We start from the raw sequence: 23,330 nt of genomic DNA, 5'->3' as shown, positions 1-23,330 counted from the left end.
GAGACTCTGAGATAGATTAAGATAATTTTAGTAAAACTATGTTTTGATGATAGGCATAAAATATACTGTATGCAGCTCAAGGTATACTGTGCTCTAGCGTGTATTTTTCTAATTTTATTAATGAATATAGTATCTTGTTGATAACAGATTTTTTTAATTGTTGATTGTGGAGAGCAATAACTCATTTGTACAAAGAATTTATATAAAATGTGAGGAATATCAATTTAGATTCACAGCAATGTTGTTGTAACACTTTTTATAAATAGAACTTTCTTAGGACTTGTTCTTTCATTTTTAGTACAGTCGTGTGAGAAGACATCTCTTTTTGTAGTATATCAAACTGAGCTTATCTCTGTTTTCAGTTCTTCCTGCAGAAAGTGGTTATAAATTCTCAGTCTTCAATAGTGGAACACTGGTTGATTGAGGGTAGTTTTTTTTTAGGATGGTCTTATTTGTTTTTTCTGTAAGCTTCCTTGATTTACTGATCTTGCTGAAGTAATCATACTAATTAAAAGATGATTCCTGTGTACAGAGCAATGAGTTATCAGTAGATAAAATAATTTTCATCAGCTTGTTTGTAAGTGTTGGAGGGGGGAATTCCTTAAAAATCATTAACTGTCTGCTATACCAGAATAAGTCTGTTAAAATGTATTAAAAATGACACATATTTCAATGTAGTGTTTATCTTTCTTCTCTCTGGCAATACGTACCTTTTGCCAGTTACTATACTACGTCAGTAACCTCTTAGATTAAAGGAAAGGTGATGCTTACCCAGTCTAGTTTGCAATAGTATACTGTTCTTTTAAGATCTCATTAGAATTTAAATCTCAGTATCCCAGGATTCGCCCTGTCTGAGTTTGGAGGTGTGTGTAACTGTCTTTTGTAGAATGGAAGGTATTTCAGATTGACTTTAGAGTCAAGGGCATCCAGTCAGCTCTTGATTTTCCATCTGTCTGTTACTCAGCCTGGGAGTAAGGGGCATGATGGGATGTTAGCTTTTCAGCAACTTCTTTTGCAAATACGAATTTCCTTTTGGAAGTCCTCCATGCTGACCCTTCCACTCCTAAGACAGGAGGACAGCAACTTTGTTCTGCCAAGGTAGAACACTGTGAAGTTACAATAATAGTTGTTCGCCTTTAATTGCTAGTGTCAAAAATGCAGTCGTCGTGGCCCAAAGAAGTAAAAGGCTTTGTTACACATCCAAAAACATCAGTGTAGAATTTAGGAAACACCACTGCAAATGATCAATTAGAGATCAATGACTCTTGTGTAACTAATACGACCTAACGTCTTTATTCACAATTTTTATAAAGCCCTACAACAACTATTCTGTAATTAGAGAAGTATATTTATCACAAATTATCAACTGTTTTTGTTGACAATTTTCATATAAGTCTATATTTAGTGTACACTGGTGAAGATTTTGGGTACATCAAAAATATGCTATGCAGCTTCCACTTTAAAGCACCTAGTATTTAAGGGAAGTTAGGGAAAGTGGATTTTGAAAGGTGAGTTCTGTCCTTTTCCTTAGGCTAACCTTAAGCTGATACGTTGAGGAGAACAGCTAATAGCTGCATTTTGTTCGGTCTTGCACCTCTAATGAGAGCTAAATGTAAGTATCCTATCTGTCTTTTCTCACTGTCCATCTGTCTGTTTTTCTAGGAGGTGATTTCCTGTCCTTTTTAAGAAAAAAAAAGGATGAGCTAAAAACCAAACAACTGGTGAAGTTTTCATTAGATGCTGCTTCTGGTATGGCCTATCTCGAATCTAAGAATTGCATACATAGGTAAGGAAGCTATTTTTTTCTCACTATTGTAATTTTATCATTGGAAATTCTTGGTCTTTAAGTGTATATGGTGTTTATGCTCAACAGGAGTGATCCCTACATTTTTTTTAAAAAGAGACTACACATTTTCTGAAAGGAGGTCATTATTGCATGTCTAATGCAAAACTGTTTTGTTCATTTGTTCAAAATAAGTCACCATAGTAATTAGCATTATAAGGAGCATAGTTCATATGCTGACAATGAACCATGGCAAAAAGCAATCTGTGAGGCTTATATCCTGTTGAAATTTGCTTGTGTGGCCAACAAAGAAATTATGTTACTTTTCAAGTACGTTTCAGAAAATCCACTGGTTTAGCAGAAAATGTCTATATATTAAAATATTAATTGCCAGACTACTTTCTCTAAAATATGGAAGATTATCAGACATCATGCTATTGGGGTACCTTATTTCTGTTCCTACCATTCCTTTTTGTTGCTGCTTCTCCAGTTTGACTCTGCCATGGAGCTGCTTATAGTCAGTCTGTATCAAAAGGAATGTAGTTCATTTCCAGCTATATTTTTCTCAGAATATCACAGTGTACTTACTTTTTGTAAGTGTCGTTTATATATTTTTTGCTCTTTTTTGTGTGTTTGACTTGACTTAAGGAAGCTTAAATAGAACAGTAATCTTATGCTGTTTCCAAAACTTGTAAAATTATTCTGAAGCACAAGTTAATTGAAACGCTTTTACAAGGTCATGATCAGAAATGCTGAAAGGAAAAAAAAAACTAATGCACAATATAAAACTAAGGAATATCCTTTTGGGAAATCCCAGACAAGTATTGTAAGCACCATGAGTAAAAGTAGGACTAGGGCCCCAACATTCTGTCATGATAGAATGTGTTTCAGCCCAGCTCTGTTTGCCATGAAAATAACAGCATAAAAATCAGAGGAAGTAATAGCACTGATGATTTGCACTAGCCTCATAAATGCTCTGCTGCTTTGTAATTTCTGTAACTGTCAGATCAATGTTATATCAGAAGTGCCTGTTTAGAACTCTTGTGTTCTTAGAAAATAAAACCAAGGGGAAAAGTAATAGAGGTGAGTAACTAAATGTAAATAATTTTAGAAACAATTATTTTTGGAGAAGTGCTATCGCTACCTTCTTTTTTTTTTTTTTTTTTTTTGACTCTGGGAAAAGGTTAGCCCTGCTCATCTGTGTGGATTAGATCTGTTCTAATTACTACAGATGGCAATGTGGCTTCATGGTGTCTGCCTCTGAAAGATGCAGTGGCAGTTAGCAGTGAATAGGAAAAGCTTTTCTTAAGGTGTGTTTACAAAGCTAATAGTGATTCAGAGAATGTATTTCAGAGAGAAGAGATATGTTAAAATGTCTTACCAGATGAAGATTTCATTGTTTCATTGTTTTCAGTTAGAAAGCTGAATACAAATATGTCATATAGATCTCAACTCAGGAAAATAGCTGTAATCTAATCTGTTTAGTTAGTGTTGTAGACTTGCCAACGCACACAGCCTGGGTTACACATACTGTGATACAAGTAGGGAAAAATTTCTTTCCCCAGTTTACTTTTTAACTTTCAAAATCTTCACAAAATCTGTTTATTATTATCACAGATTGTCACGGGAGTTTGTCAGAGAGAACTACCACTTTCCTTAAAGACAACCCCAAAATTTTTTGTAGATTTATCCCGAAGAAAACCGCAGTTTTAAAGTGCAACTAAGCAAGCAAACAGTATCTTCAGGAAAGCATCATACTTTTATCAAACATACTTTTTACATGTTAATATATCAAAATATGCATTTCCAGTATTATTTTACCAGTCTTATTTTCTGCGATATTCAAAATTATTTTTGCTTTTTTGTGGTTGCCTGTAGTGCGTGCTTATTTTATTTATGAGCTAATTCTTCTGAATTTGATTGGTAACCATAATGAAAATTTCTGAATCAGGAAAACAGTCAACCAAGAATAGTAATTCTAGCAGTGATGACAGAGGCACTCCTGGGTAGTTTGGTTTTTTTTTGAGTTACTAGTACAGGTTAATTGGCAAATGCTTACTCTGGGAGAGTAGCTCATAAAGCTTTAAAGTGTGTTTTACTGAAGACCAACCTGCATTTTAGTGTGGTTAGCATACATAAAATTTATCTTGGTCTGTTCTCTGTTTGAGGAGTTTGAGCATTTATCCTGTATTTCTGGGCAACCCAGGGCATGGCTGCAGAAACATCTGTCTAGAAGCCCTGCCTGCCACAGACACACAGAGCATCTGCTGCTTGCTGGGTACTTTGATCCAGTTGCACATTAGTGGGTGCAACACTCTTGGTGCTGTGCGGCCAGTACGCTGAACAAGGGAATGGCAAGCTAGCAGGGAAAATTTAAACCGCCTAGCCCTTTGTAAGCGAGTTCTTAGGTGTCCAGGACTCAGAGCGCCACTGGCGCTTCAGCTCTTCCTTACCCAAACACTGAAGGTGCAGCTCTGTGACTGCATGGTCTGTACAAGGAATTTGGGAGCCCTTGTTTCCTCCTTTTTCGGTCAGGTAAGACCAGTTAGTCATGGGTAAGTTTAACGTTGAGAGCATGTAGATTGGAATGGAATCATTTAATTAATAGTAGGAAGAAGATTTAGCACTATGTAAAAAGAATAGTAATTTTTCAAAGGAACAAAAAAAGTATTATTTTTTGTCATAAACTTCATCAACTGAAAGTGATTCTCAGGTAAAAACAAGGTAAGAAAAGTAACTAGAGAGAAAATGGACTAATCAACAGAATGGTTTTTTATTTTGTTTAAAATCCCATAGGCTTTGATTACTATTACTTAAGAAGGATCACTAATATGTAATTAGAAATGGTTTCTATTGTGTAGTTTGCAGCAAAACAAAATTGTTTTGCTTCATGCTGTTTTTTTCTGCAGTATTTTATTTGCTGTTTTAAAGATTTGTTCAGAATCCTCACATGGTTTTTGAGTAGTTCAGGTGACCATAATTTAGTACTATGTGCATTTGACTTGTTAATATGAAAATAAAGGCTGCTTAGCAGTTTATTCGAATTATTTTTAATGCCACTTTTTAGTTGTAGCTACACTAGCTGTTCTTAGTTTTTATATTTTAAAGTCCTACCTAAATCTGTACTGGCTTTCTGAAATTGCTATTTAAGTCATACTTTACCCTAGACTTTCAGTAGTGGGGCCAGTGCAACAACTGATCTGCTCGTTGTTTTCTATTTTTGTGTATGCTGTGGTGTTTCAGTAGGTACACATATAAAGTTAAAATCTGTCAGACTTAGAATGGTTAAGGCATATGAGTGATTATTTGATCAGCATTTTAATCTCCTCTGGCATCCAGATGTCACTTGTTCTTTGCTTTCTCTTTGTTCTCTTTAAAGAGCAGAAATGAGTGGGCTTAAAGGAAAAAGAAAAAAAGCTGCATGAAAAGATGTTATTAAAAGAAACAAAAAGAGTGGTTGAACATCTACAGAAGAGTGTAGTAATTTCATCTTCATTTAATTAACATGAGGTTGAAGAATTGTTTCCTTCTGTTCATTTTTACCGTGTGCTGTTGTTTAGATAGTTCTATTTTTCCTGTTAATTAGAAACACGAGATAAGGATGGAGATGTGATAATTTCAGTTGGCTCAATAAGAATTTATGAGTGGTCTTCTTTTCCAGTATTTGATTTGCATGTGATGAATGCATTTGTCCTTATTTTCTTTTTAGTTCCCAAACCAATCCTGTGGGAGTACAGGAGAGAAGCTGCAACTACCCAATTCAGAGAATTTGGACATACCTATTGTTTGTTTTATTTCCCCCTCTTTACCACCATCATTTTGTAATGAAAATAACTCAAATTATCATATAACTCAATTGGAAAACCATTTTAATACTGAAATAAGCAGTTATGTGTAGAATTTTCTCTGTTTTTATCAGTAAGTACTCAGTACAACCTTTCAAAATCAAAGAGACGGTTAGGTCCTGAAAATATTTCTGAGTGGAAAATTGTATTGTAGCTTTATCTACAAGTTGTTGTACCTTTACCTACAAGTAATGCATATATAATTCTACTTGACACTAGCAAAAACGGATTTTTTTTTAGTTAACTGCTGTGCTCTTTGATAGTGTTCTGCACATAGTTTCACTGCTTTACTTGAGAAGTAGGTTGATTTTTACCTTGTTTGAGAGCTTTTACAAATACATTAGGAACTAGTTTGGTTTTTAAAAATAATTTTATGTGAACCTCATGCAGTTCAACAAGGCCAAGTGCAAGGTCCTGCACCTGGGTCTGGGCAACCCCCAGTATCAATACAGGCTGGGGAATGAAGGGATTGAGAGCAGCCCTGCAGAGAAGGATTTGGGGGCACTGGTGGATGAAAGATTGGACATGAGCTGGCAATGTGTGCTGGCAGCCCAGAAGGCCAATTGTATCCTGTACTGCATCAAAAGGAGCGTGGCCAGCAAGTCGAGGGAGGTGATTCTGTCCCCTCTACTCCACACTGGTGAGAGCCCACCTGGAGTTCTACATCCAGCTCTGGAGCCCTCAGTACAGGAAAGACACGGATCTGTTAGAGGGGGTCCAGAGGAGGCCACAAAAATGATCAGAGGGCTGGAACAGCTGTGCTGTGAGGACAGGCTGGGAGAGCTGGGGTTGTTCAGCCTGGAGAAGAGAAACCTTATGGTGGACTTTCAGTACTTAAAAGGGGGCTATAAGAAAGATGGGCACAGACTTTTCGGCAGGGCCCATTGCAATAGGACAAGGGGTAATGGTTTTAAACCAAAGGAGAGGAGATTCAGGCTAGACACGAGGAAGAAATTTTTTACAATGGGGGTGTTAAAACACTGGCCCAGGTTTCCCAGAGAGGTGGTAGATGCCCCATCCCTGGAGACATTCCAGGCCAGGCTGGACGGGGCTCTGAGCAACCTGATCTAGTTGAAGATGTCCCTGCTCAGTGCAGGGGGGTTGGACTAGATGACCTTTGAAGGTCCCTTCCAACCCATACCTTTCTGTGATTAAACAAGTTTGAAGATGAATTATTAGGAGACAGCTATAATAAAAGTTAGAATTTTATAAGTGATTTATTCATAAACATTCCCATTGTCCATTTCTCACTAAGTTTACCAGCAGTAGCCTTCACCTATGCATCTGCCAAATGTGCTGTAAAGTTGGTATCTGATTCAAATGACCTATATTCAATATATGCACTATGCATGTGAGAAAGTGCAGACTAACTGCATTCCAGGTATATTCCCTAGTTTTCCTTTCAGTCAAAGCAGTTATGTTCTGGAAGTCTCCCATATTCTGAATTGAAGAAAACATGTTAGTTGGTAAGATGATCACGTTCTGTGGTCCATTTCTTCCATTTTCAGTCATATTACTGCTGCTTGGTTTTGCCATAGTTTTCTAGCTATTACAAATCCTACATGAAATTAAGGGTCTGGTTTAGCTTCATGCTATGAAATGCTGGCTCTGTTGATATTAATTCTGGATTTCTATAGTTTTCATTAGATATCTACCATTTTTATTAATTACACATAAATTACCAGGAAAATACTTCCTTCCCTGTTACTAATCTAGTTTACATCATCTAATCTGCTCCCAGAACTTTTTTTGATCTTCAGTCTGGTAACTGCAAACGTAAAGGATTTTGGAAACAGGTGTCAGAACTCTTTCACAGCCATGAATGCCGTAAGAACTATATTAAGTAGTTAAGTTAGTCTTTCATTTCCTGTGAACCTTCCATTTCTTCCTGAGACAATAGTTCAGCTACCACAAAAAGGATGAAAAGTGATCCTACTCAGTTTAGCATGGGCGCTGTTCAGCTTAGTGTGTCTCTAGTGATTCAAGACTCTGGGAGCAGCAGAGTGATGGCTTAGCTCCAAAGCTGAGCAGGTCACCTTCCTAAGGAGAGGGGAAAACCTGCCTGCTTGATTTCTCTGCCTAAATCCAGTGGAAGACAGAAGCTAAATACTTGTCTGTACCTGGTTCTCTCTGGCTTCAAGCAATTCAGCGCTCAGTGGAATGGCTGCTTTGGTTCTGTTCCAAGGTAGCTTATTCTTCTTGAGCACAACATGTGTCTTTGAATACTGCATTTCCTCCTGGGTAACTGCAATACCCAAGACCTTTATTATCGTTTCTGTGATTTTCTGTGCTGGCGATGACTTATGAAGAAAGACTGCATTTCAGTAGAGTTTGCCTTTCTGTAAACTAGATGTACTCTTCAAGGTTTATTGTGTAAGCATTAATTTGCCATTATTAATTAGCTTTTTAGGATTTATTCAGAACTGCATGTATAAAATTAGTGAAGGGGCAAGACTCCATTTCTGTAGCTTTCTTTTGTATAAAGTATTTAATCATTTGTTATTAAATCAAAAAACTTTCGTACTGTTGCATTAATAATAGTTGATCGTGCTTCAACAAATAAGTCTTACAGAGAATTATTGTCAGTAGTACAGTTGAAACACCGTATAAATGTAATGAATAATTGTAGTTTCAAGCTTTATTTATAAGATGATGTCTCTGCTTTATATAAAATGATATTTCAAAGTATGTTTTTTACGATATGAGTATTAGAAATTTTCCCATGCTATTTAAAGTTAAAACCACAAATGGGAACTTTGATGAACTGTTACTTTCTCTAAGCCACTTTATTAGGTATGCTGTTAGTGTTTAAAAAAAAAAAAGCCCCCCAATTTTTTCTGTCATTTCTATAAAATAATTTTCAGTCAAACTTTGAATATGATTGGAGCATTACAGTACAACGTGTTGAGCTTTTATTTCTTAATATGGACATGCTTTATGCAGTCTTCCATGTTGCCTCTTAACTAGTAAACTTTTTTCTGCTAAAACCAGTATTTCCACTGACTTTACTGGATTATATTAACAAAGATACTGTGCATTTATAGAATTGTGGGTTTTGCACAAGTTATTTATTATTTTTTATTTGGTCTATTGGTCATAAGAGGTACTAATGGAAGAACCGTTATAAATGCATAGTGGTTTTTGGACAAATTATCCAGGTTGCAAGTGTGCAGGAAGACTGCAGAAGCCTCCTTCTCCCAGTGCTGTTGTGGGTAGTTGAGGATCTGTCTGCTAAATCTTTCAAAAAACGTTAAGTTCAAAAAACAGCTCTTGGAAGTCCTAGTTGTTGCTAAGCAAATCAAGGAAGTGTTGACTGTTGCCAAAACAATGGCGCTGCTCCCCTCACTGCACAGCTTGGCACTCTGCTTCTGATGCAAGAAGGGAATGCTGCACTCGCCTAAATGCTGCAGTGTGTGCTGACACTCTGCTAATGCTGTGTTAGGGCTCTTGGAGCACTCATCCTGTCTCTGCTCTCCAAAGGTGCCATGCTGTTGAGGTACTTGTTCTGCACTTTTTTCATCAGTGACTATTAAAATTATAGACCGGCCAGCCTCACCTCCACCCCTGGGAAAGTGATGGAACACCTTATCCTTGGTGCCATCTCAAGGCACATCAAGGATAAGAGGGTCATTAGGGGCAGTCAACATGGCTTCACCAAGGGGAAGTCGTGTTTGACCAACCTCATAGCCTTTTATGAAGACGTAACAAGGTGGATTGACGATGGCAGAGCGGTGGATGTGGTCTACCTTGACTTCAGTAAAGCATTTGACACCGTCTCCCACAGCATCCTCACAGCTAAACTAGGGAAGTGTGGTCTGGACGATCGGGTGGTGACGTGGACTGTGAACTGGCTGAAGGGAAGAAGCCAGAGAGTCGTGGTCAATGGGGTGGAGTCTGGTTGGAGGCCTGTATCTAGTGGAGTGCCTCAAGGGCCAGTTCTGCGACCAGCATTGTTCAATATATTCATCAACGACTTGGATGAGGGAATTGAGTGCACTGTCAGCAAGTTTGCTGATGACACCAAGCTGGGAGGAGTGGCTGACACGCCAGAGGGCTGTGCTGCCATCCAGCGAGATCTGGACAGGCTGGAGAGTTGGGCAGGGAAAAATTTAATGAAATACAACAAGGGCAAGTGTAGAGTCTTACATCTGGGCAGGAACAACCCCAGGTTCCAGTATAGGTTGGGGAATGACCTATGAGAGAGCAGTGTAGGGGAAAGGGACCTGGGCGTCCTGGTGGACAGCAGGATGATCATGAGCCAGCACTGTGCCCTTGTGGCCAAGAAGGCCAATGGCATCCTGGGGTGGATTAGATGCGGGGTGGTTAGTAGGTCGAGAGAGGTTCTCCTTCCCCTCTACTCTGCCCTGGTGAGACCTCATCTGGAATATTGTGTCCAGTTCTGGGCCCCTCAGTTCAAGAAGGACAGGGAACTGCTGGAGAGAGTCCAGCGCAGGGCCACAAAGGTGATGAAGGGAGTGGAGCATCTCCCTTATGAGGAAAGGCTGAGGGAGCTGGGTCTCTTTAGCTTGGAGAAGAGGAGATTGAGGGGTGACCTCAATAATGTTTATAAATATGTAAAGGGTGAGTGTCAGGAAGATGGAGCCAGGCTCTTCTTGGTGACAGCCAACAGTAAGACAAGGGGTAATGAGTTCAAGCTGGAACACGGGAGGTTCCACTTAAATTTGAGAAGAAACTTCTTCATGGTGAGGGTGACAGAACACTGGAACCGGCTGCCCAGGGAGGTTGTGGATTCTCCTTCTCTGGAGACATTCAAAACCCACCTGGACACATGCCTGTGAAACCTCATCTGGGTGTTCCTGCTCTGGCAGGGGGATTGGACTAGATGATCTTTTGAGGTCCCTTCCAATCCCTAACATTCTGTGATTTTGTGATTCTGTGAAAACTGCATTCTGGACCACAGCATTTATCAATACAAATGTATCAAGACTTTCAAGTGCTCCAGGAGATTATTTTTCATGGTTTGCACACTACTGTGTTTCTTCAAAATGCAGTATTTCCAACCCTAAAATAACTAATACAGTGCTGTTCAACAGCTGTCATCTAGGAGGAGAGACGGGTGAACACTGCTACATTTCACTCTATTTGCCATATAGAAATAGATGTATAGATGTATTATGTACTAGGTTTCGGCTTTTAAAAATAGGTTTCCAAGGACTTTCAAGGGCTTTTTTTTCTGCCATTTACAGTCTTCTCCACTTTCATATTGGTGAATGTGGCTTGGTCCTAGAGAAAACCACTTAAAATTGAAGTTGAATCAGTTCTGAATTGGTACTTTCAGTTGTCTGAAATCTTATTTGAGCAACATGACTATTTTTTCTTGAATGAGCTTGTGTGATGCTGATCTGAAAGTATTAAGGGAAAAAACAGGGCAAGTGTAAGTATCCAAGCCCACTAAATTAAATATTACAAATATTGTATACTTTAAACTCATGATAATAAGTTAGAGAGATTATTGAATTCGAAGCAGGCTGTGGTGTAAGTGGATGTGAACTACAAAGAAGAGTTGCTTTGGAGCATATAGTGAGCTTCCTTCCAATCTATTTTCTGTTTCCCTAAGATACTGAATTCTAGCATAGCTGAATAACAAAAGATTTTAAAAGAGAGAAGAATACAATTTTTCCTTGCAGACTCTATATTTGTTGTAGAGGGTTGTTGCTTCCCCTTGTGTACTTTATTTGAAATTCACCCCAACGTCTATTAAAAGTAAATTAGCTATCTCAGATTCAGCTTTGCCACAATTGCAGAAGACTTCTAATTAGAGTAACAGATTCATGGATTTGGGTGGTCAGAGTATGATATAAGACATCTGAATACATTTTAGTTTACTGTACATCTCAACATATCATCATATCTGAAGAAAGCCATGCTATCTTTCATACATTCCTGAATTATGCTTGATGCACTTCTGTTACCAAGGGAGTAACTGATCAGAGTGTAGGAAATATATATTAATATATGTGGCTTTTGCTTATTATTGTGTTACATAAATAAGCGGTAGACTACACATATGGCTATACAAACTTAATGATATTAGCACATTAATGATGGAACTGATAGTTCTGGTGTCCTTTTTTGTTTTTGTTTTAGTTTGTTGTGTTTTGTTGTTTGTTTGGGGGTTTTTTTTAGAATAACACATTACTTTATTTGGCTGCTATTAGAGCAGATTTTATTTGCCATTGGGGATTTCCAGTACCAAGCATCTCTACCATTTGCTACTCTTCAAATATTCAATTATCAAGGCATCTATTAACACAAGTACAAAACAAAGTTGTTAACTGTGGTTGTTCTGAGGCTGATATTAATAATTAATAGTTCCCAGAAGCCAGTTTAGTATAGGATATTAGATTCTGCTGTTTCTCAGTTTGGAAAGGCAAATTGAAGTTTCTTCCTTTCTGTGATTGAATTTTCTTTTGATGATAAGGCAGTAATAACTTTTCATCTTACTTAACTGAAATTTCCTTTAGGTTTCGTCTTACATCTAGCCAATACACAGTCTGTGTATCAGCTGAATGGCATCAGGGGTTATCACAGAATCACAGAATGTTAGAGCCCAGAACTGGACACAATAATCCAGATGAGGTCTCACCAGGGCAGAGTAGAGAGGAAGGAGAACCTCTCTCGACCTACTAACCACCCCTTTTCTATCTATCCAGTATGATCAGGCAAAGGTAGTTCTTTCTATTAATGTTTTGAAGTGTCTGTTAAAGGTTTCAATGAGGTTGATATTTTCATTTTATGATAAACTTTCCCTAGTGCTCCATGTTCAGCTTGTGCTTGAATGTCATCCTTTGTGTGTTCCTCATAAAATGGGGAAAATATCCTAATTATTTCAGACCTCTGAGATTTCAGTAGGTCACTTTTCCTAGGATGATGATTTTAAATGTCATGAAGAGTTAAAGATAGTAATAGATAAATTGTTTGGCATGTTATGCAGAACTATTTTGTAGACCTAGTTATTTTTAAAAATGCAATGTCCATAATGACAATAAACTATTGTGATAAAAATATATGTGGTGATAGAAGTCACCGTTAACTGCTAACACAGGAGAAGCTGCAAATATATTAGTTTCACCATTATTATTTTCACCATTAACTGCTAACACAAGAGAAGCTGCAAATATATTATTTTTCACAACAGCTAGGAGTATATAACAGGTTCTGCTTTTGCTTTCTGTTTTGTACACCTCATCTTTCAGTTAGCAATTAGAGGTTAGGCTTATCAGAGGGTCCAGAAGGACAACAAAAAATGTGTGTTCAGAATACTGTAAGATACTATAGTAAAATATCATATACGATGCATATAGTTATGTGATCTGTTCTTTTAGAAGTGTATCTATTTTATTCTTGTGAGATGGCTGTTCTTGTGTGTAAAACCAATATGAAGTTCTTGCATTAGAAAACTTAGTGTTTTATAGAGAGTGGGGAGAAGAGGTAAGTGTCAAAAGCTAATTGTAGGGAGGATTATATTTATTGTAAGAAATCAGAAGAAATTCTTAGGTTATAAACAATTTATAAGAAATTTCGGAGGAATTTTAGATTTTTTTTTATTGTTACAGAAGATGCATATTATGAAAGATATTTATTTTTTGCCTTCGTGGAGTTGAGTCACTGTATCTTTTTCTCATGAGATATTCCTGATACAGAAAATTCTCTTAAATGAGTACGCCTTGCTTGAAATAAAGCAAATGGGATTCAAATAAATGTAGCAAATTTTCTTAGATTCCCTTACTCGATTTAATAAGCTGTAGCATTTTGAGCGTTATGGTATTGTGTTATGCTTGTTTTTCTTTCACTGCAGTAATATTTTCTTCTTGATAAATATTAGGAAATTGCAAGTTTTATTCACACAAAATAATTCGAGCAACATCTTTTTAGAATAATAAATCTACTCACTACAGGAGAGCAGCAGGCTCTCTCTAATTAAAAAGTGAAAAGTAAAAAATGAGAGTACAAGATATTGAAACCAGTGTTTGTGACAGTTATTGTGGTGATCATAAAGTCATATATCTTTCCTACATAATATAAATAATATTCTCTCTACTCTCATAGACCTGTTGCAATGCAGAATAGTGGATGAAATGTAATTACTTTCTATGGTAAATGCAAAAAGTTTAGTGACATTTACTGTTTAGAGAAATAAAAAGTCTTGTGTTACACAAGGTCAATAAAAGTGTACTCTGGAACTATTGTCAAAGGACATGCCTATGTACTTTATGCAGAAGCAAGTACAGAAGAGAGACTATTTTACAATTTATATGTGTGCAACAGTGATTAGATTGCTATCATCTACAACATCTAGACATTTCTACCTCATATCTTCATTTAATTTCAGGGGTTTCATTTTTAAGAGTTCCACATTCTCTTAGCTTTCATTGCTCTCCACAAGAATTTTAATTTCTCTGACTTACTATTGAACTCTTAAGAGGTAGAACAAGAATTTCCAGTATGCCAATCAGATGTGTTTCTCCAGATTTTGCTAGTTTGTGTATACTAGTTTATTTGAGTACGAAAGACATAATTTGCAGATAATGCTGAAATTCCCATGTCCCATAATGTTCCAGAGAGGAAAAATGCAACCTAGTGTTGAACAATATAAATATTTACATATTCTTTTAGGAAGCACTCCCTTACCCATTTTCTTGAAGTATCTATTCCTTAAACACTCTTTTTGAATGGATTTGTAGTAAAAGTGAAGTTTGGATAACATTGTAGTTTTAATAATAATAATTAGGAGCAAATGGTAAGGTGCGAATCTGAAAGTATCAAGAGATATCAAATGAAATTATCATTGGCTATCTGGTTATTTAAAATAAAATAGTGGTTTGCCTGCCATCTTTGAAGTAAGAATTTTGCTATTGTGGTGAAAAATGCACTGATCTCACAGAGTGAAGTCTAAGTGCAGGAGACATTGCAAAACCAATGTTGTGTGTTTAACTGAGTGCATTAAATACAACTTGCCATGCTGAAATCAACAGAAAAATTGTCATTAAATTCAACTGGAAAAGCAGTAGGACCTTAGGTGATAATGACTGCTATGCGTCAATACGTGTTATTTAACAAGTTATTGTGGCCATTGCCATGAAGGTGCAGCAGTAATTCTTCTCCATTTACTGTATTTTGGAGTTCAAAGTTTCATATTAAATCTGCTTAGAAAGTTCAGACACTCCCTTGTCAGATACATAAAATACCGAATATTTCACAACCAAGAGATGCACACAATGTTTGTGGCTGACTATACCACTGGTGGTATTTCCACAGAATTTTTAAACTATGTTTTTGATAATCTGTACCAAAAGGAAAGATGGACTGCAGGACTTCATTTTTGCAGTGGTAAAGGACGCATTAGTGGTATATGATAAAGTAGATGATAGGACTAAGACAAAAGCAGAAGAAAATGGATTGGAGAGGAGAGGAAGAATGCAGTCAACTAAATGCCACTCACCTCAGAAGTGCGGTATGAGGTTCTTCTTTTCAGCATAGATCATTGACCAAAGGGTAAGCTGTGTGTCAATGTTCATTTAGTAAAGCCAAAGCATGCTTTCACATACACTGTTTTCTTTAGGGTGCATAACTTTTCCTGTTTTATTTCTTACAACAAAAAATTCTTATTAGTGTTTCTTGAAAAGGAAATATATGTTGCACTGAGATATAATGTATTGGTTCGGTATTTTGTTGGCTTCCTAATTGTGATTCTTGACATTCCAAAGAGGAATGTACCACAGTTGCCTTAGACAGGAAACTAGTTTCATTTCAATAAAAAATTTTTAGGCTGCATGTCAATGGTAATGAACAATGTATTCCCAAATTGCTTTCCTGAGGAAACTAAACATATTTCACCTTTCTAATTTTTATACACAGTTATATAGATATTTATATACACGTACTAGTTTACACCTGTTTTTTGGATTTGGCAAAATCTTTATTTGCTATTTTTTTCAGCTAGTACTAGTGATGATATACCTTACTCCAATGTAGTACTTCCCAGTGCCTCAGGAAGTTTTTCAGAGGTTCCTCTAAGCTTTACATTGCTGTAGTTTTATCACTGAGGTATTACATTCAGAGAAGGTGTGTGGCTGTGTACATAATGAAAAACAGATCAAGGAGGAATGTAAAATGGGTCTTAGTGTGCCTTCTTGAAAGAAGTTATTTTTAAACTTTTTGCAATTGAAAAATGTTATGTTTTAGAGAATATATTACTTCTGCGTGATCGTAGATGGCATATCTTTCTACATATCAAGTAATGAAGAAGATGCTGGTTTCCAGCTTATTGTTGACCTTTCTTTGAGAATCAAGATGTTTTTCTTGTAAAGCTGAGAGAAACTTAGATGAAGTTTTGCATGTACCACTCAGTTCAAAAGTAAAATCAGTTCTAATTGGTACTCCTCACAAAAAAAAAAAATGAACAAACTGAGTGCATTTAAAGGAATCACAGTTCCTGAAAATGAGTAAAATAAAACATACAGTAATCTAAGTGCATGTTACTTTCTTTCACTTTTTGTCATTGCTCTGTAGTTCTCAGCCTGTTTCTATCTCATTGGGCAGAATTATAGTGCAGGAATATGCTTTTATGAAACATTTTTATATCACTGTGAGTACTGATTGAAATAGGGACTTACTCTTTGTCAAAGGCTATTTCAAAATCCCTTATACAAGGCAGCAGGCAGTGAAGGCAGCAGGCAGTGAAGAATGCCTTATCAGCATGTTGACTGATTTGGAAGATTGAGGGAGATCATCAAGGTACATGGAGCTGTAACAAATGTTGAATCAATGTTTGGTATTTTGTTGTTCACGGATTTAAGTCACTCAAGCCTGACAGAAAAAGCTTCTGGCAAAGCTGAATGTCAGATACTTCACCAAATCTCATGGGTTCTGGGAAATAAAAGCAGATCAGTGAAATAAGGGCCAAGTCCCAGTTTTGAAAATATATATATAGGAGTTAGAATGGCAGAGTAAGTAAAAATACTTGATTCAAAAGGCTTCTTGCGTTTAGAGTTATTTCTGGGCAGGATTTTTCAGTATGATGAGTAACCTTACAAATGATTAAACAAGGGGTTTTTAAACTTTCCTGCCACCCTTTTTTCCCTGTATTACTTGTGCAGACTGTCCTCTCCTCTCTTGCACATGATTATCTGGACTAGTTTCTTATTCTCCTGTCATGGTTTAACACCAAGCAGCAACTAAGCCCCACACAGCCACTTGCTCACTGCCCTCCCAGGGGGATGCAGGAGAGAATCAGAGGGGTAAAAGTGGGAAAAAATCTTGGGTCAGGATAAGGAGAGTTTAATAGGTAAATCAAAAGCCATGCATGCAAGCAAAGCAAAACAAGGGATTCATTCACCACTTCCCATGGGCAGGCGTTCAGCCATCTCCAGGCAAGCCGGGCTCCGTCACATGTAACAGTTACTTGGTAAGACAAGCGCCATCACTCTGAACACCCCCTCTTCCTCATTCTTCCTCCCGCTTTATATACTGAGCATGACATGGAATATCCCTTTGGTCAGCTGGGGTCAGCTGTCCCAGCTGTGTCTCCTCCAGACCTTTTGTGGACTCCCAGCCTACTTGTTGGCAGGCCAGTATGAGAAGCTGAAAAGTCCATGACTACTTAGCAAGAGCTAAAACATCAGTGTTTTACCAACATTATCGTCATACTAAATACCAAACATTGCACTATGCCAGCTACTAGGAAAAAAATCAACTTTATCCCAGCCAAAACCAGGACACCTCATTGCAGGGTCACAGATAGAATTAAGAGGTCTCGCTACCTTCTCTTTTACTGAGAATACCCTTACAACCCTTTCATATTGCAAGTAATCCTTATGGGAGCTAGCTTAGATTAAAAAATAGTCGTACATATGAGTTTAATATCTCCAGCTTGAAACGATCAGGGATTATCATATTCCTGAATGGAAACTCTAAGCGTCATAAACAGATGGCAAAACTGAGATAACAGAATCTCCCATGCTGCTATTGTCTTATTGCAGCTGCACTCAAGTGTGAAATAATATTACAGTGGTTACATATATATTTATTTATCCTGGTTATTTATTGATGTATTTTAATTTCAAGGGTTTATTTAACTTATATATATCATTATTCTTCTGTAACACAGCTGGACTTGAGTTGTAAATTGAAACTAGTTTATGAGTTTCCAAGCAAATAGCCACCTTTCCTACTACAAGAGAGCATTGTAACCTCCAGAGAGAGTCAAGTAGACAGAACTCTTAGAAGACTGTAAAAGTTATGGAAGATTTTTCTATGTCAAATATAAAGTCATATATTTTCCTTAAGTGAGCAGTTGTTGCTTTTTTAACTATTAAGTAGCTATTACATTGAAGTGTTTCAGCTTCCTCTTCAGGAGTATTTTATGGCAACTGATACAGAACTCGATCTTTTAGATTTGACAGTGAGCCAATATTTTTCTATGATAGTTTTAACCTATTTTTAAAAACTACACAGTTCACCTCTTCTGGTTTTTTGAGCCCCTTTCAGTAGATGTTGTCTAGACCTGGAGCTGGCGGATAGGACAGTCATCAGGCACAATGACATAATCAAAATGCTATAAGGAGGAGTAGAAATAAAGGAGACTCTTCTGTAAACAGTAATGGCCGGGGTTCTGATGTGCCACTGATGTGCTGCCAACATCTGCAGGGGATAGGAAAAAGGACAAAATGGTGCTCCCTAAAGAAGCCTGCAGCTGAGGAAGCCAAAATTCGTGGGATAACTTTGCTGCACACAGTGCAGGACCAAGCTTAGCACATGAAATGAGAGTACATCTAATCCCAAGTAAACCTCTGTAACTGGATGTAATGAAAATCTGAGGAGTCTCAGCACCAGCTACTTCAGTCTGTTCATCTGCTTCTCTTGCACTGAATTAGAGGTACCTACCTGTAAAGGTACCTGTTGAACACAATTAAAATCCCCCTGGGCTAAGTTACCAACTGGAGTTACTGATTTAGTATTTAAAAACCACCTTGAAATATTGTTCAAGTATTTCCCCTAATATTCTGGACTACATACACAACTTTCATTTCACCAATGAATCATATGCTTCTTTCGTATTCTGATATGTATGTTCAAGACAAATTAATTTTATATTTATTATATTGTATCATTTGTATCTCTTTTGCAGAGATACTTGAAGAGGTTCAATAAGTATCCACATACTAAAAACAGAGAAAATAAAAAATATGCTCGTCTGTAAGGGAACAGAGAGATATATTGAACAGAACACTACATGCAGCTCTGGACACTGGTATTAGAAAGTGGTAAATAAAATAATAACTCAGAGAAAAAAAGTATAGGTAAAACTGATGAACAGAGAAGGCTGAATAATAAAAAAGCAAAGGAAAAAGAGTGCTTGTTTTAAATTATCCAATAAAGTCAACAAACAGCATTGTGAAGAAAAGTAAGAAGGGTAAAATAGACGAATTACTGGTTGATCTAATAAAAATATTTTGAAAACAGAAGTTGAAGTTTCAATCGCTTGGAGTCTGTATTTGTGTATGTATGAGGAGAACTGCATAAAGTAATCATGAGCGAAGTTAGGGAAAGCTAGCATTTAGATTTGGAGAATGTGCTCCTTTTCTTAGGATGCTGGTTGCCATAGTTGCTAAGGTTGCAGCTGACAAACACTGACTGTGCTTCTAAAGAAAGCTGACATTTTTACTCTTTATGGAAAAAGAGAATTTACTTTGTCCTGTCACCAAGACAATTTTTGGGGACCTACTCTTTTTTGTTTCTTGCTTTATAAATAGCTTCATAATAACAATAATACTCTGGACTTCCTGCTTTTAAGTTCTGCGTGCTTGATTTTTACCATTGGCACTGCCCACCCTTTTATCTTCCATAATTTTTTTCTGGTTTTATTTGTTTTGCTTTCTCTTACTGTGGAAGGCCCAAGACCTCTGCTGTTTATACATAGAATAATTGTAGGAAATGGTATTAATGAGCAGAAGAAAGTCATGTTCCCAAGTCAAAGCCATGAATAATTATGATTACCTTTGATAATACTGTATTACTACAGTTACTTTGTCATGGTTAAGGTTACACACACGCTTAGTTAAAACAGTAGGACAAAGTATTTCTTACCTCCTTCTTAAGTCCTATGTTCAGGAGTATTTAAACTTTTTACATTGGAAAAGAAGCCAGCAGAGCTAAGCCATGTAGAGGAAGGGAACACTTGCTGCCAGTAAGAGCTGCTATGAACTTACTGCTGTGCTTGATGAAAGAAACAGAAGCAACCTTGCCGAGGGTGCACTCTGCCCCATCATCCAGCTCATTAATGAAGATGCTCAACAGGACTGAAGCCAGTATTGACCTCTGAGGTGCACTAGTAGTTACTGGCCTCCAACTAGACTTTGTGCCACTGATCATCTCCCTCTGGGACTCACGGTTCAGGCAGCTCTCAATCCACCTCACTGTCTGCTCATCCAGCCCACACTTTAACAGCTTCTTCATGAGGTTATTATGGGGGGAATATCAAAAGCCTTACTTAGGCTACTGAGGTAGACACTGTCGACTGCTCTCCCCACATCTACCAGGCCAGTCATTTCATTGTAGAAGTTTCTCAGGTTGGTCAGCATGACTCACCCTTAGTGAATCCATGCTGACTACTCCTGATGAACTTTCTTGTCCTTCATGTGCCTGGAAATGGTTTCCAGGATTAGCTGTTCCATCACCTTCCCAGGGATCAAGGTAAAGCTGACCAGCCTGCAGTTCCTTGGGTCCTCCTTGAAGACAGGAGAGACATTTGCTTTACTCCAGTCCTCAGGCACTTCTCTCACTTACCATGATGGATTGTTGAGAGTGACCTCACAAGTGACATTGGCCAACTCCCTCAGCACTCACGGTGCATCCAGTCAAGGCCCATGGACTTCTTTAAGTCCAGTTTACTTAAATATTCCCTGGCCAGATCCTCTTCCACCACGCATATGTCTTCCTTGCTCCAGACTTTCTCCCTGGTCTCTGGGACATGGGATTTCTGAAGGCCAGTCTTGCTGGTAAAGACTGAGTTGAAGAAGGCAGTCATCCTATCCCATCACTCCAGGCCCTTTTCTCATCACTGTTCATCACTGCCTCACAGCATTGCTGGCGACTCCCTCCTTCTTTTTATTCCTACCTGAAAGCTCTCTTTACTAGGTCAGCCATCCTATTCTCAAACATAGTTTTGTGCAACTTAGTGAGGTGGATCCCATCTCTCCTGAGAAGATGCTGATCTGTGAACATGGTCCCATGGCATAGAACCCAAAACTCTGTTGCCAACATCAGTTCCACAGACAATTATTGACCTGTACTATCAGTGCCCTACTCCTTGTACCGTTTTCCGTCACCAGCAGGGTTGAGGACACCACCTGGGCCCCCATGTGCTTGACTACTGCCCCCAGAGCCCTGTAGTCACTTTTAATACTGTCCAGGTAGCCTGTGGCAGTATCACTGATGGCCAAATGGAAGAATGAGGAGAAGCAGTCAGAGGGTTAAACAAACTTTGACAGTCACAGAATCACAGAATGTTAGGGATTGGAAGGGACCTCAAAAGATCATCTAGTCCAATCACCCTGCCAGAGCAGGAACACCTAGATGAGGTTACACAGGAGTGTGTCCAGGTGAGTTTTGAATATCTCCAGAGAAGGAGACTCCACAACCTCCCTGGGCAGCCTGTTCCAGTGCTCTGTCACCCTCACGGAGAAGAAGTTTCTTCTCAGATTTAAGTGGAACCTCTTGTGTTCCAGCTTGAACCCATTACCCCTTGTCCAATCATTGGTTGTCACCGAGAAGAGCCTGGCTCGATCCTCGTGACACCCACCCTTTATATATTTATAAACATTAATGAGGTCACCCCTCAGTCTCCTCTTCTCCAAGCTAAAGAGACCCAGCTCCCTCAGCCTTTCCTCACAAGGGAGATGTTCCACTCCCTTCATCATCTTTGTTGCCCTGCGCTGGACTCTCTCCAGCAGTTCCCTGTCCTTCTTGAACTGAGGGGCCCAGAACAGGACTCAGTATTCCAGATGAGGTCTCACCACGGTAGAGTAGAGGGGATGGAGAACCTCTCTCGACGTACTAACCACCCCCCTTCTAATCCACCCCAGGATGCCATTGGCCTTCTTGGCCACAAGGGCACAGTGCTGGCTCATGGTCATCCTGCTGTCCACCAGGACCCCCAGGTCCCTTTCCCCTACACTGCTCTCCAACAGGTCATTCCCCAACTTATACTGGAACCTGAGGTTGTTCCTGCCCAAATGTAAGACTCTACACTTGCCCTTGTTGTATTTCATTAAATTTTCCCTGCCCAACTCTCCAGCCTGTCCAGATCTCGCTGGATGGCAGCACAGCCTTCTGGCGTGTCAGCCACTCCTCCCAGCTTGGTGTCATCAGCAAACTTGCTGACAGTGCACTCAATTCCCTCATCCAAGTCGTTGATGAATATATTGAATAATACTGGTCCCAGAACTGACCCTTTGGCACTCCACTAGATACAGGCCTCCAACCAGACTCCTCCCCATTGACCACGACTCACTGGCTTCTTTCCTTCAGCCAGTTCGCGGTCCACCTCACCCTCCGATCATCTCTCCACAACATACTGGATCCAGGCCCCCAGCAGGCCGCAAAACTCTCAATGACAGGTCATGCCAGCAGATGGGTGCCTCTGTCCCCCACAGTGCAGCGTTGCTCAGTATGATCACTCACCACTTCTTCTTGGCAGTCTTGCATGGCTTAGGGTCAGGCGATCCAGATCCTTTCCCTGAAGGCACATCAGGCTCCTCCTCCACTTTGAGGATGGTGACTCTGTTTTGTTGTTATAAGCCCTTAGGTAAGGTGGGAAGATGCCTGTGGGAGGCAGAAATCATGGGCTTCGTCTTCTCCAGAGGCTGCACTTACCTTAGTATTAGTGTTAGACACTGTCTACATCTCTGCTGCAGGTGGAGTCTGAGGATCTTCAAACTATTGCATCTCAGAAAAAAATCTTATCTGTTTCCCTTTTGTCTTCTCTGACACTGTGTAGCCTGCTCACTTCATCCTGTAACTCCTCCACTTGGCCCCACAGTTCCTCCAAGAGAGCACTGAAGGACAGAGGGCCATTGCTCCTGGCATCAGAGGGCGGCACCAGGTGCTCCCTGAGGCCTGGGGCTTGGGGGGCTGCATCCACCACCCAAAGTTCTGGCTGTGTGGAAGCTTTTACTTTAGGCATCAAGATGTCTCTCTTGTCCTATAAGACACATTACCTTTTGAACATGCCCTGTTATAATATTATCTTAGATGAGGATCCAAAATAATTAAAACTAAAACCTCCATCTTTCAAGTTGCTGTTTCATCACCTCCTTGCAAATGCTGCTGTGGGCAACTCATCATGAGGTCTTGTCAGTCTCTGATGTGCTACAAGGACTGTAAATGGGATTTAGTGCTTTGAAGCACCAGTTGTCAGTACACGCTTGCTGGACTTTTCTGTAGGTTATGGTCAGTATTGTATTCAGGTTGACAGTGGAAATTTGCAAAATTACAACCGTGTAGCTCAGCAGCTTTTTTAGAATTGTCTAGAGGTTTTAGTATTTATGCTGAGATTCCATAACCACCACACTTTTGGTAGCAGCAAAGTTCACATGAGCTCGATATTTTGAATGGAGGGACTGCAGTAAAGATGCGTTGGATACAGGCTTTGGTGCAAATAATATAGGCAATGTAGTAGT

General features: G+C 38.8%; 1 protein-coding gene across 1 annotated transcript in view; it reads left to right on the top strand.

The window, feature by feature from the left end:
• The window catches only part of FER (FER tyrosine kinase), a 175,524-nt gene that overhangs the window by 124,645 nt on the left and 27,549 nt on the right, over positions 1–23,330 (top strand). The window contains exon 17 of the mRNA XM_065655872.1: positions 1,663–1,786. Coding sequence (XP_065511944.1) covers positions 1,663–1,786 — 124 coding nt within the window. The remainder of the gene's footprint in view (positions 1–1,662; positions 1,787–23,330) is intronic.

Source organism: Caloenas nicobarica, chromosome Z, assembly GCF_036013445.1.
Source record: "Caloenas nicobarica isolate bCalNic1 chromosome Z, bCalNic1.hap1, whole genome shotgun sequence".
NCBI lineage: Eukaryota > Metazoa > Chordata > Aves > Columbiformes > Columbidae > Caloenas > Caloenas nicobarica.
Note: the sequence above shows the minus strand (reverse complement) of the source record. Positions and strands in the feature narration are given on the sequence as shown.